The 13056-nt window shown below is 44.1% G+C and overlaps 2 protein-coding genes and 1 non-coding gene across 3 annotated transcripts; 2 read left to right on the top strand and 1 right to left on the bottom strand.

The window, feature by feature from the left end:
* Positions 1-14: 14 nt before the first annotated feature.
* Positions 15-3449, bottom strand: MRPL18 (mitochondrial ribosomal protein L18). Its single transcript, XM_075088031.1, has 4 exons — positions 3201-3449; positions 2389-2569; positions 478-712; positions 15-217 (listed from the first exon to the last, which is right to left on the bottom strand). The coding sequence occupies exons 1-4, from the start codon at positions 3307-3309 to the stop codon at positions 146-148; spliced, it is 597 nt and encodes a 198-aa protein (XP_074944132.1). The 5' UTR covers positions 3310-3449; the 3' UTR covers positions 15-145.
* Positions 3450-3798: 349 nt separating this feature from the next.
* TCP1 (t-complex 1) lies at positions 3799-12933 on the top strand. Its single transcript, XM_075088027.1, has 12 exons — positions 3799-4225; positions 5760-5845; positions 6551-6679; positions 7252-7349; positions 7690-7800; positions 8482-8663; positions 9286-9412; positions 9716-9891; positions 10597-10720; positions 11737-11929; positions 12248-12411; positions 12646-12933. The coding sequence occupies exons 1-12, from the start codon at positions 4153-4155 to the stop codon at positions 12857-12859; spliced, it is 1677 nt and encodes a 558-aa protein (XP_074944128.1). The 5' UTR covers positions 3799-4152; the 3' UTR covers positions 12860-12933.
* On the top strand, positions 5056-5191 carry LOC142055866 (small nucleolar RNA SNORA29). The gene has a single exon (XR_012660110.1). It is a non-coding gene; the product is annotated as a small nucleolar RNA SNORA29 (small nucleolar RNA).
* Positions 12934-13056: the final 123 nt, after the last annotated feature.

Here is a 13056-nt window from a genome sequence, read left to right as displayed (position 1 = left end):
ATGACACACTTCCATGCATTCAAAAATATTTTATTATTAGATGCCATGTTCCAACTTTTTCCAGCTCTGGACCTTCGCTGTGCCAGTATACACATCTGAAGAAGTGATTGCTGTTCCTTGGGAAGTTCTCCCAACAGTCTCCATTTTACTGATAGATTCTTCGTGGCTCACGCAGAACAACACCACCCTCCTCCATAGCTTTCTCAAATTCCTGAATCTTGTTTAAAAGACAGAGAGACCCAAGTAAGTACAAAGAAAAGCCATGAGCACCAACATATCATTGGGCACATTATGTGGAGGGGGGAAGTTAAGAGCCTCACTGAAACATAATGCCAGGAACTGCAGCTTGTCACGGTTACCCTTTTGAGCATTGCAAGAAGGAATTGTCAAGCCACATAAAACTAATGGTGAAGAGGTGTAAAATTAATGCTTAAAAAGGGGAAAAGGTCAAATGAGTGTCCAGAAATGGATACTTGCCGAGTCGCAACGATATTCCCAGGGGATAACAGCTTTAAAGTTCACAAAGTTGATCCCTGCTTCCAAACAGCGCTGCGCCATTACACGGCCAAGGTTTTTGCATGCTGTTACTCCCTTAGGACTGTAAAGATGTCTTTTTATGGCCCACTCTCGGGTAGAGGCAGATACCACAACATCCCCGTTACAGCGCTCAACGAAGGCTTCTACATAATGCTGTGTCCGCTCAAGCCGTAATCTGAGTGAACGAAAGAAATCACATGGGATTGCGCTGTCTTTTCCAGATGTGAAAAGAGAACGCATTCAAATGCTTCAATGCATTTTATAATATAAAGCACATAAAATTTCATAAAGTCACTCACTAAGTAAAACAATGTACTGGAACTATTAATATGATTATTAAATACAATAATTGATATGAAGTATTAAAGTTATTTCTTTATATTGCTTTCATTATCTTATCTAGGTTTTTGCTTACTTTATTAGGACATAAACTAGGACTCATTTTACCACTTCAACAGAGTGAAATTCCAAGAGCAACTTTCCACCTGTCACGCAGGTCACAGTCCTGCGCTGCCTCACACCAACTCTCGCTCCAGACCAAGCGCTGTACACCTGCACAGTGTGGTACACGTGCTTATGAACTGGATCAGGGGAACTGCTCCAGCTGAAATGTCACCTTAGGTTTGCTATGCAGTCTTTTAAAGGCTTCTGCTTACGCAGGTGGTAACAGCTTGTCAGGATCGGCAAGTGGTCAGGCAGTACTTCATAAGCCATGACACACACCACAGAGGATTTGCAGCAAGTATTTTCTATTGCACTGAGACAACATCAGATCTCTAGGTATGAACAAACCGGGCATGGTTCTCCCCTCCAGAACAAAATAATGATTTTGAATCCCCAGCTTAAAATGAACTTATTTTCCAGAGAGAAACCAATCAGCATTTTCTTAAAAAAACCCCAACACACACACGCCCCCAACAAACTAAAACAAAAAAACCCAAATGAACAAACAAACAAACAAACAAAATAAAAACACCCAACCAAAATCAAAATAAACCCCAGACTATTGTAAGAGAATAACCTCTTCTTGGAAAGAACAGGAATTGTATATGTTTAATTAGTGTGAATCTAGACTCCTTTAATATTTAGCCGAAGCTTAGGGACGGGTTATCTTGGCCATCAGTGATTATCCATTTAATCAAGAACAAGCATTCCTTTTAGAAGAAATTACAGAAAGTTGGCAAGAGAAAATAGCCTTAAATTGTCCTTGTGTAACATTCGACCACATATGGTTAAAAAGGGTCAGGGTACTTCATCTGTAAAGACCACCAAGACCCCCAAAGACAGGAAGGCATGAGCAGAAGAATCTGAAGCGGAGCCAAGAGGAGTGACTTAATGGCATTAAGCTACCTGTGTAGATTAGAATGAATAGGTATTAGATAAGCAGAATATGTGTGGACTTATTGTATAAATATAATGAGGTATCCAGCTTCGGTGTACTTGATTTGTGGAAAACCACTGAGCACCCAGGCTTGCCACCCCTGAAATAAATTTGCAATATCTCTCCTGAGTATGTGATTATTGACTCATTGCACACCAGGCGATGAATCTGCTTTTTGGACAACACTGTTACAGTGTGTCAAATAAAACAACGCATAGTCAGCACGTGACAAGGAGAATCCTAAGTTAAACAGCAGCGGCTTAAGCAATATTACTGCTAGCTTAGCAAAAGACGGAGAGATCATCTGCGCATACGCTAACTTTCATGTGATGCTAGCCTACTATTCTCTGAACACAGGAGATACCTGTTAATTAAGAACAGCTAAGGGGGCGATCCAAAAAGTGCCTTTTTTAGGAGTACCACCTGGTGGATTTTTCAATTTTTTTTTGTGGTCTTCATTTCTGACTCACCTATGCCAGAATTCACGCTTTGGCCATGTTGTCTTCCAGCCACGCTCCTTCCTAGCCAGGGCTAGCTGCTCCAAGTTCCGAGGATTCCTGTTAGTGAAGTCTGGGGCAACAACCTCATTTTCACTTGTGTCCACTTCAGTCTCAGTTTTGAGACTGGCTGTAGTTGATGCAAAACAAAGACCTTAAGGGAAAGCAGGAAATAAAAGCTCACAGGGTAAAAAAAGAAAAAAGCACAGACAGCAGAACAACTACAATACAGAATGATAAGTCTGTAAAAGTCAGCAGGACAAAATTGTCTTTTTTTTAAAAACACGGAATAGATGGATTACCAGAGGTCAACCTGTTTCTCAAATTTATGAGATGGACTGTAAACTAAAAGTGAAAAGTACATTAAATTTTATTTGTGGTTCAAGACCTATGCATACAACATACATTCAAGCACGACTAGAAGATCCCTAGGACAAAGCCTTTGCAAATAGTGAAAGTGAACTAAAGAAGGAACCGATGACCACGGTACCAAACAAGTCAAAACCCCTCGATCCCGTCAGGCCAATCGCCGCTAATTATGCTAGCACACACGAGTCTGCAGTTAGGCTTGCAAGATCATTCAGCCACACAACGTTTGGGTCCAGAGAGGCAGTGGGAGCCTCTCACGCGGCTTGAACCCTCATCAGGCCGCCCGCCTCTGCGGCGCCCCCACCCCAGGGCAGTCCAAGCGGCCGCCGCCGGCGGGAGCCCGGCGCTGACCGGGCCCTGGGCGCGGCGGCAGTCCACCAAGCCAACGGCCAGCGGGTCACCCTGCGGGAGCTCACCTCGAGAAAGGCCAGCACGGCGAGCCGCCGAGGGGCTGGCCTTACCCGCCCCGCGTGCCTGGAGCCTGCCGGCCGCCAGCAGCAGTGCGCGGCGGCCGCTCAGCGCCATAGGGAGCCGCTGCCCGCCGCGGCCCTGGGCGGCAGTCACCTCACCCCCGCTCACGGACACCTGGGCGCCGCCATCTTGGCGAGGCGGGTGCTTGCCCCGGAAGCCAGCCCCGAGAGGACTTCCGCCCAGAGGTGAAGATGTCACGCGGACGCACCGACCGCGTGGCGGTGGGAAAGGGGCGGCTCCCACTCTGCGGGCGGGGTAGCCGCGTGCGAGGTCTGGGGGAGCGCTCGATGTCAGTCCCGTCTCACAGGGTAAAGCAGGCAAGTCCTCGCTCACCCGGAAAACCTCTTTAACAGAGCCGCTGTTAAGCTCAAAACTGGTTATTGCAGGCTGCGGGTCTGCCGTTACAGAGCGGCGCCGAGAGGCGTGTGATACCGCTTGCCCGGCGGCAGCGCAGGGTTATCCTCCAGCTCCTTGGCCGCCGCGAGGTTATCCCGAGCTCTCACAAACACCACCCGGTGTGCAGGAAGCAGGCGGCAGCACCGACCCCCCCCAGCGGCCGCGCCCCTGCGCGGGGAGGGTAGTAACGCGCATGCGCGCCATCCCGCCCTACCTTCTAGAAGCTGCTGGAAGTCCTCCCGCCCTTCCCTCAGCGTGGCGCCTTTGTTCGGCCGCACGCACCAATCGCGGCTTGAGGCTGGGCGCGCCGCGCCTCTCGATTGGGCAGACGGGGCGCGGCCCCGCCCCTGGAGCGCGCGCGGGGCCGCCCCCCCATCCCGCCGCGCTCTCCTAGGGGCGGGGGAGGGGAGATGTACCCAGCATTCCCCGCAGTCCTGTGGCCATTCCGCGGCTCCGCGCACTGCTTACCCGCTCCCTCTCGTGCCGCGGCCGGGCGGGAAGATGGCGGCGATGGAGGGGCCCCTGGCGGTCTTCGGCGAGCGGACCAGCGGCGACACCATCCGCACGCAGAACGGTAATGGCCGCGCGCCGCCGGAGGGGGCTCGGTGAGCGGCGGGGGGAGGGGCAGGACGGAGGTAAGACGGCGTGGCCGTTACCGCCGCCATGTGCGCACCCGCCTCTGCCCCCCGCCGGTGAGGGCCTCGCCCTGCCGTCGGCCTCCTTCGGCTCCGGGAGAGCGGGCAGCGCTGCTGCTTCCCACCGCCTCCCCGAGGATATGTGAGGCGAGGCGAGAGGCCCGTGGGGTGCCGTGCCGCTCCCGGGCGTCTGGGCGGCGCAGCCATCCCGTGCCCCTCTTCCTCCCTTGGTAGGAGTGCGGGCCGGGAGCGGGGCGGTTCCTGACCGGAGGTGGGCTCGGTTCCGCCCCGAGCTCGCTGGGCGTGAGGCGGGCTGGCCATGGGGCCTTGGTGGGAGGGGGCGGCTGGGGAAGCTTACTGCTCCCCAGCACGGGGAGATAACCCGCTGCTGAAAGTGGGGGCCTCCCTCAAGGTGAGTGTCTTCAACCGCCGTTCTCAAAAACGTTTCACGTTTCTCAGGGTTTTATCCCGAGTCTTGGGAAAGGGCTGCAAATTCCGAGGCTGTTCTCAGTTCCCGAGTAGGTAAAAGACAAAGGAAGAAGCTGAAAGTCTGCTTCTTGACGATCGTGAGAGTCATGCAGTCCTGATGATACTTCAGGCAGAACTGTTAGAATGAGGATTATATTAATTTATGACTGAGATACTTGTTAATGGCGACTTTGGTGATACCAGCGTCATTTCTTTCGGAAAGCTGCCATTATTCCTCCAAAACAAAACAAAAAACCAGTTACATTGTTTGAAGTTCAAAGTGAAGGTCTGAGTTGTCACTATTCCCATTATACTACCACTTTTTCAATTTCTAGATTAAGTGGCTATGCTTGTGGGATAGAGAAAAACTTGCCACGGTCTGAAGGAAAAGGTTGATTGTATCTTTTTCCTAAATGAAGTTGGCAGAACATCCTTTAAACGAGCCACTACGTTAGAAGTTTCATGTTACTTTAGTAGTGACTAAAAGGTCACTGTTGACTTCTCGACTTGATTACAGAGTGTTTTGTTTGAATCATAAACCGAAGTGGAGAAAAAGTTGTGTTGCTAATTGGCATACGGTGGTACCGTTGTTCGGTATCTGCCTAGAACTGGGGAGTAAATGAGGGTGAAGTTTCACGGCATGACTTGCTGCTGCCATGAGAAACGGCGCTACCAACCTCTGCTAAGCTAGTACAGCTGCTCTTCTGGCCTCAGTAGTGTCCTCCGTCTTACTGAGCCAGCAGAAAATTATTCTCTTTCTGATAGGTTAGTTTTCCTAGGTTAGTTAGCTCAACCAGCTTGGAGGGAAGAGTGAGGTTTGGCACAGATTGTGTTGTTTAGAAGCAGCAAGCCATTACTAGCTTAGCTAGGTTTATACCTAATCCTAAATCAGGTCACTTTATCTCAAGTTTGAATCGCAGGTTCTTGTCACATTGTCTTGTAAATATGAATCGCCCTGAAATTGGAAAGTTAAAACTTCTTTTCTTTTTTCTTTCATATATTCAGTTACTGCTGCATCTGCTATAGCCAACATTGTGAAGAGTTCTCTCGGGCCAGTTGGTCTGGATAAGATGTTGGTGGATGATATTGGGGTAAGCTTTCTTTAAGAAGTTAGGCCTGTTTTTTTTCAATGGTTCTCAGACGGGGGTAGGGCAAGACCTGTGGTAAAACTGAGCATCAGGTAATCTGTGTTACATCATTTTAGTTTAATCTAATCCCTTAGTTTATGTGGCACAGTTACCTCCTTTCTGCACATAAGTTCTTGTCACCTCTTACAGGTATTGGTCAAATTCACAGGAATGAATGGCACCGTTAGGCCTTGTGATGATGTTGACTGGTGTATCCTGGTTTCTACATCAGGAGAGAGAACAAAAAATAATTCAGATAATTCCATAACAATTATAAAGCAATATTCCATGTATCATATTTTAAAATATTGGAAGCAAATGTGAGGAAAGTTTGCCATTTTGCAGGCTGCTATAATAATAAAACACTGTAGTAGAGGGTAGTCACTACACTACTACTAATCCGGTATTTGCAAGATGTTTGATGAGTTTCTGTATCTTAGAGTTTTCTGCTAAAAAGAAAGTTCATATTCAGCACTAGTAACATTTCTGTGGTTAGAATGGGACTCACAGCTAAAAAGAAGCAGTAAACATTTGATATAGTTATTTTATGAGCATTTGCAAAGAATAATTAACTTTTATTTGCATAAACATTATGAAACACTATGAAACACAACAGTAAAAACATAATAGAAATGCGCCTCATATTAACATTTGGTTTCTGAAAATTAGGATGTGACCATTACTAATGATGGTGCAACCATTCTGAAACTGCTAGAAGTGGAACACCCTGCTGCAAAAGTTCTCTGTGAGCTGGCAGACTTGCAAGACAAAGAAGTTGGTGACGGGACAACCTCAGTGGTACGTAGAAAGTTTTACAGGCAGATATACTGAAAGTCAGTGTTCAGTTGTCAGTGTGGCTTTTGATTTATCTGTTATGAATCTTGATGCAATGTGGATCAACTATACAGAATGAAAAACCTTGCAGTTGACTGAATGTAAAGAGTTTTTTAAAGTAGGTTACAGAATAAAGAAATTAGACTTGTGGTTTTTTAGAGATGCTAGTTTCCGTACACAGCTGGTGCTCTGGAATGGAATTTGCTTACTGCAATTTCATTGTTATTTTTCCTTTCTTGAAGGTTGAGGATATATACTGAATTAAGGTTCTTAATTTTTAACAACCATGAGAAATTGAAGTGTAGGATTAACAAGCATGCTGAGTGCTGAAAACTTGCCTGAGACACTTGACAGCTGGGAGGGGGTGGAATTGGGTGGCTTCTACCTGATGTCAGAAACTATTCTAGGTTGCAAGTAGTCGTTTCCACTGAGTAGACATGGGAGAACTGTTTGTGATTCTACTTCCCACTTAGTGGCAACAGGTATATATTTTGTTTGTATGGAATACATGTAATTTGTGTTTGTATTTCAAACAGGTAATTATTGCTGCAGAACTCCTAAAAAATGCAGACGAACTAGTGAAACAGAAAATTCATCCTACCTCCATTATTGGTGGATACCGACTTGCTTGCAAGTAAGAAACTAACACAGTTGAAGTACATTGCATTTTTTAAGGTACAATAACTGCATGCTTTTTGTTTGTTTCTGTATTTATGATTGCATTAATACAGGCTTCTTGGTGCAAAGTGGATATGGCGTTTTGGTTTGGGTGTGTGTTTTGGGCTTTTTTGTTTGGTTGGTTTTTTGAGATTTAATTTCTGTGGTCTCACATAAAAATGTCACTACTGTCCTAGAAGATGGATTAATTTCACCCCTGTGTTCTTTGAGGTAGCATTTAGAAGGGCTGAAAACATGTAAGATTTTTGCCTTTGGGGGTGTAGAATTCTTTACCAATATTTGTCTTTATTCTACAGGGAAGCAGTTCGCTACATCAATGAAAATCTTATTATTAACACAGATGAATTGGGCAGGGAGTGCCTAATTAACGCTGCTAAAACATCAATGTCCTCTAAAATCATAGGAATGTATCCTTTACCTTGATCAAGTTATTTAAGTGAGAGGGATTGATGGAGAGCTTGAGTAACTAGGCTAGTTGCCTTTGCAGCAGTTTTTATGCATGGTGTATAGTATGCAAGCTGTTATTTTTGTAACGGGTGTGAAAAACGTTTCACAGGTATTATCTGGCATGGGAAAACATGTTCAGATGCTTCAAATTTATTCAAACCTGGTTAGGCACACCTCAGCAGCTTTAACTGTATTATTTCCTTGTGACACGTTAGTGACCCCAGATAAAGAATTGTGCGAATGGAATACCGCATTACAGAAGTTGAGTACCTAGGGAGTGAAACTAGAGGAAAAAAGGCGGCATTTTACTTCGTAGTCATAGAAGAACCTGCATTTTTAGCCTTTGTGCTAACAAGGGAATGCAGACTGACCATGGGATAGGTGTTTTTGTAAAGGAACAAACAGTGCATAAAATGCAAGCATCGTGCTAGCCTGTCCTAATGATCTTACCAGTGTTTCAGCTGTAAGAATCACTCATTGCTTTAAGGGAATGGTAAAGACAGCTAGCACTTCTATTCCTTTCTGGGGTTCCCTTTTTGGAAACAGTTTTTGACTCTTGGTTTGGGCACTGTCAGTGACTTTTTTTTTTTTCTTAAGCATAATACTAGTTTTCTTCAGTTTTAACCTTAACAGCTTTTTAGTGATGGTGATTTCTTTGCTAATATGGTGGTGGATGCTGCACTGGCAGTTAAATATACAGACCAGAAGGGTCAGGCTCGGTATCCAATCAACTCGGTTAATGTTTTGAAGGCACATGGCCGCAGCCAAAAAGAGAGTATACTTGTGAACGGTTACGCTTTGAACTGTGTGGTGGGCTCACAGGGTAAGAACACACTATGTTTTGTAAAACTTCTGTGGTAACTTGGTCCTTAGTCTTTCTGTGTGGATCTTCTCACTGACTGCATCAGTTGCAAATCATGTGGGCTTTCAATTCCAGAACAGTTAATCAGGAACACAAAAAAACCTTACCACTTCACCAGTGGTTTGTAGGCTGGGGTCTGCCGGCTACTGGTGATCCACAAAGTGTTAGTAAGCTACTGCAGCTTCCCTACCTTGCTGTCAGCATGGTAACGCTGCAACCTTCTGGAACATAAGCACCTCCCTTGTGAGGAGCCAACGTCAGGTTTGCAGGGAACTTACATTCAGCAGAGCTGTGTTGTGATGAGGTAACCTAAAGGATGTGAGACTAATGGGTCAGCTTTTCATGGTCATCCACATTTTGGGGATGGGGTCTCTAAAAAGGTAACAGAGGTTATAGTAGATACCTTTTTAAAGTTTCTCTGAATTTGAAAGTCTTTCGCATTTTTCTGTACTAGAGTGGAACTGGAGGTGGAGAAGCAAACAACAGAAATGCGAAACATGAAAATAGCATCAGTTTTAATCTCCAATGCTAACTTGATGTTCTCTTAACTTGGTTTTACAAAACCCTTTTTCTCTCTCGCCAGGTATGACCAAGAGAATAGTTAATGCGAAGATTGCATGCCTTGATTTCAGCCTGCAGAAAGCGAAAATGAAGCTTGGTGTTCAGGTTGTTATCTCAGACCCTGAGAAACTGGACCAGATAAGGCAGAGGTGTGTGGAGGCTTGAGTAACAAAGGCAGTGGGGTTTCACAGGCTTGTTTTGATGTCTTCAGTTGAGGGGGCTCGGTATAATTGTGGCTGAGAGCAAGAGGTAGAAATGTTTTAAATGTTAACATTTCCCAGCCATACCAAATACTAATGGTAAAAGTCTACTTCTGGAGACACAACTAGTATTAAGTGAGTGTTTGAGAACTCAAAGTATGTTTGTGCAATGGTTCCTTCCTCTTGCAGAGCTCTTCATTAAGATTTTAGGAAATGGGTTGACGGTTTATAACTTTGACTTCATCCTTGCAGAGAATCAGATATTACCAAAGAAAGGATCCAGAAGATTTTGGCCACTGGCGCCAATGTTATTCTCACCACTGGAGGTATTGACGATATGTGTCTGAAATACTTTGTTGATGCTGGTGCTATGGCAGTACGAAGAGTTGTAAAAAAGGACCTCAAGCGGATTGCTAAGGCATCAGGAGGTATGTGTATATATAAAAATATTTTCTTTTTTGCTTTTAAGTAAAAGCTGTTGCTAGGATATTGGTAACCAGTTTTCAACACACAGCTTCTTAACACGCAAGCCATGCAGAGAGAGGATGAGTAGAGCTGAGCCATTCTTGTTAGGTTTTAACTTTACTGTTGCTTTTAAGGGACCATTCTGCCAAAGTAGATGAGTACCATAAGAGTTGACTTCTGAAGATTTACACTGGAGGAAAAAAAATGCTGCCTTGCACTGACAGGACTGTCGTCTTGTGGAAATGGGAACCAGAATCTGTATTTACTTAGGAGTCTTTATTAGTACACGTTCATGAGCCTCTGTTTAGAGAGTTAGGTACAAGACAGATGATGAGTTCCCAAATCATTAAATACATCTCGAAAAATATTCTGCTCCTATACAGATCTTCTGTCAATTGTTAAATTAGCAAGAAAGCATTTCCTGTGTTTTACTGTAACGAAAATTGTGCTAGCTGTGGAAAAGTGCTCTGGCAGCTGAGCAAAAGGAGCAGTATCGATTATAAACCGCAGAATACTGGATGACTGCCTGGGAATTAGACGTGTACATCTACTTAAGCTGGTTTTTATACCTGGTTTCAATTTGTTTTTCTTTCTGTATGCCTGTTCTGAGAAAAAGGCAATGGATGTGCTGGAATTGAATGCTAATTTCACTTTTTTGTTTGTTTAAGCAACCATATGTTCCACCCTTGCAAACCTTGAAGGCGAGGAGAGTTTTGAGGCATTAATGCTGGGACAGGCAGAAGAGGTGATTCAAGAGAGAATCTGTGATGATGAGCTGATTTTAATCAAGAAGTAAGGATCCTTTTTTTAAATACTCAGTTTTGTGTACATTTTCTACTAAATTTGAGATAAAATCCCATTTATTTACTTCCATGCTATCTCAGTGGTATGAGTAGTTACACGCATGGGAAAGAGTATGCAAGTCCACTGCAAACTAGGGGTGAAAGTATCAGTACTTAATCTCTTCTGCTGGTGCTGGACACCTGTTTCATCAACCGTAATGTGAGACAATCAGACTGCTAGATAGACTTTACTTAAAATTTTCTTTAGAAACAATCTTTTATAAGGTAATCTGAGTAATTTCATCTGAATAAGGAGGTGCAAGCTTGATCTTGCCATTTATAGTGGAAGACATGGTTTACTTGCGTGGGTTTCATTGAATCAGTCATCTGCTTGGTAGTATAAAATGGACCATGTTGTTAAAAGGGTATTTTTTTAGGGCTTTGGGTTTTTTCAGTGGGTAGGAATAGCCAAAATTATTAACTGTCCACACACATGGTACGTTCCCTTGAAGTTTTTAGTATGCCACTGCTGTCTGGCATCTGAAGACTTGGTATCAGTTTGTTTGACAGAAACATACCTCGGGTATTAACTTCTCCACTGCTTCAGTATCCCTTCTCAGTGTCCAGCTTCCTGTCATCTCATTTGTGTGTGAATGGAATATGCTGGCCACGGCGCCTCTGTGGCAGTCATCAGCTCGCTTGATGGCTATGCAAGAGAACTTTCTTAATACCTAATTATACTTGCCCCTTATTTGAGGAGTAGACATCTTCTGTCATACTTCTGTCAGGTAGCTTTCTCTAAAAGACTGAAATCAAACACGGTTCTTGCTTATTAGAACTTAAAATACTGACTTACCAAAGTTAAAATGTGCATGTCCTGCAAGGTTGCACAACAATGTTAAGATTTTCTTTTAGCGGTTGAAAGAATCTGGCTCAACTGATCTTGGCTTTAGAAGAAAAATTTCAGAAGAGTTTTAACTTACATTCTGTTCAACGCAGCTGACTTCTGATTCCTTTTTTCAATAGTACAAAGGCTCGTACTTCAGCATCCATTATCTTACGAGGAGCTAATGACTTCATGTGTGATGAAATGGAACGATCCATACATGATGCTCTCTGTGTTGTTAAAAGGGTATTGGAATCCAAGTCTGTTGTCCCAGGTGGTGGTGCTGTAGAGGCAGCACTTTCAATATATCTTGAAAATTACGCAACCAGCATGGTAAGTCTTGCACAAAGAAGTAACTGTGTGTATGTGTTAAACTAGGACAATGTGAATTTTCAAGCATTTATTTTCTTCTTCTAGAATTAGGTTTTCATGAACCACAGAACCAAATCATCCTACAGAACATAAGAAGCTGCTTTTAAGTGGAGGATACGAGTTACTCTTTCTCTGATAATTAAGACTATACGGTTCTTTGGCCTAAAAATAGGTTCTGTATGTGAAAACCCTTACCTGCTACGGACACTCTCGATCATGGCTGTATTTTTCCCTATCTTGTTGCAGCAATTGGTTTAAAAAACTTTTTCCTCTTTCTAGGGATCACGTGAACAACTTGCAATAGCAGAATTTGCAAGATCCCTCTTAATAATTCCAAATACGTTGGCAGTAAATGCTGCTCAAGATGCGACAGATCTCGTTGCAAAGTTGAGAGCATTCCACAACGAGGCTCAAGTTAACCCGGATCGCAAAAATCTGAAATGGTACGTATCTACCTGTAGGAGGGCTATGAACCGTGCAGTGGGCTGGTGACCGAGGTGGAAAGCTGTGCTGCAGTTCACCAAACCACGATTTGCATGTGAAAAAAGGGTGTAGGTTATCACTGACCTTCCCTTCTGTCTCCTTCAGTCCTGTGCATGTGTCGCTGGGAACAGCCTACTCCTGACTAGATTTCCACTTTTTCTACATCTCCGTCTGACAATATTTCTTCTTTTCAGGATTGGTCTTGACTTAATCAATGGAAAACCTCGCGATAACAAGCAAGCCGGTGTCTTTGAACCAACCATGGTCAAAACTAAGAGCCTAAAGTTTGCAACAGAAGCTGCAATTACTATTCTTCGAATTGATGACCTTATTAAACTGCACCCTGAAACTAAAGAAGAGAGAGGGTGCTATGAGGACGCCGTTCACTCTGGAGCACTTGAAGAATAACTTAGGTTTTATTTATGTTTGTCTAACACTTCCCACTCTTGTAACTAAAATGTTAATAAAACAAGTGGTTGAAAGCTGCTGCTGTTTTTCTTGTGAACAAACTAATCTGTGAAAGTAAGGCTGGTCCTTGGGTTAAGAATTCAAGCTCTAGTGTGTGTTAGCAACTGCAGCCCCAGTGCTGGCCGCTAATCTTGGTG

Source organism: Phalacrocorax aristotelis, chromosome 3 (genome assembly GCF_949628215.1).
Source record: "Phalacrocorax aristotelis chromosome 3, bGulAri2.1, whole genome shotgun sequence".
In the NCBI taxonomy this organism is placed as follows: domain Eukaryota; kingdom Metazoa; phylum Chordata; class Aves; order Suliformes; family Phalacrocoracidae; genus Phalacrocorax; species Phalacrocorax aristotelis.
The sequence above is the reverse complement of the archived record's forward strand: the minus strand, read 5'-3'. Positions and strand labels throughout refer to the sequence as shown.

Bases quoted from the DNA above. Each gene is read 5' to 3' on its own strand.
- TCP1 (XM_075088027.1), top strand. From the start codon at position 4,153: ATGGCGGCGATGGAGGGGCCCCTGGCGGTCTTCGGCGAGCGGACCAGC. The intron at 4,226-5,759 runs GTAATGGCCGCG...TCATATATTCAG, and splicing joins CACCATCCGCACGCAGAACG to TTACTGCTGCATCTGCTATA. The intron at 9,413-9,715 runs GTGTGTGGAGGC...TCATCCTTGCAG, and splicing joins CTGGACCAGATAAGGCAGAG to AGAATCAGATATTACCAAAG.
- MRPL18 (XM_075088031.1), bottom strand. From the start codon at position 3,309: ATGGCGCTGAGCGGCCGCCGCGCACTGCTGCTGGCGGCCGGCAGGCTC. The intron at 713-2,388 runs GTGAGTCAGAAA...TCGTTCACTCAG, and splicing joins AAGCGTGAATTCTGGCATAG to ATTACGGCTTGAGCGGACAC. The intron at 218-477 runs GCAAGTATCCAT...CTTTTAAACAAG, and splicing joins GGGAATATCGTTGCGACTCG to ATTCAGGAATTTGAGAAAGC.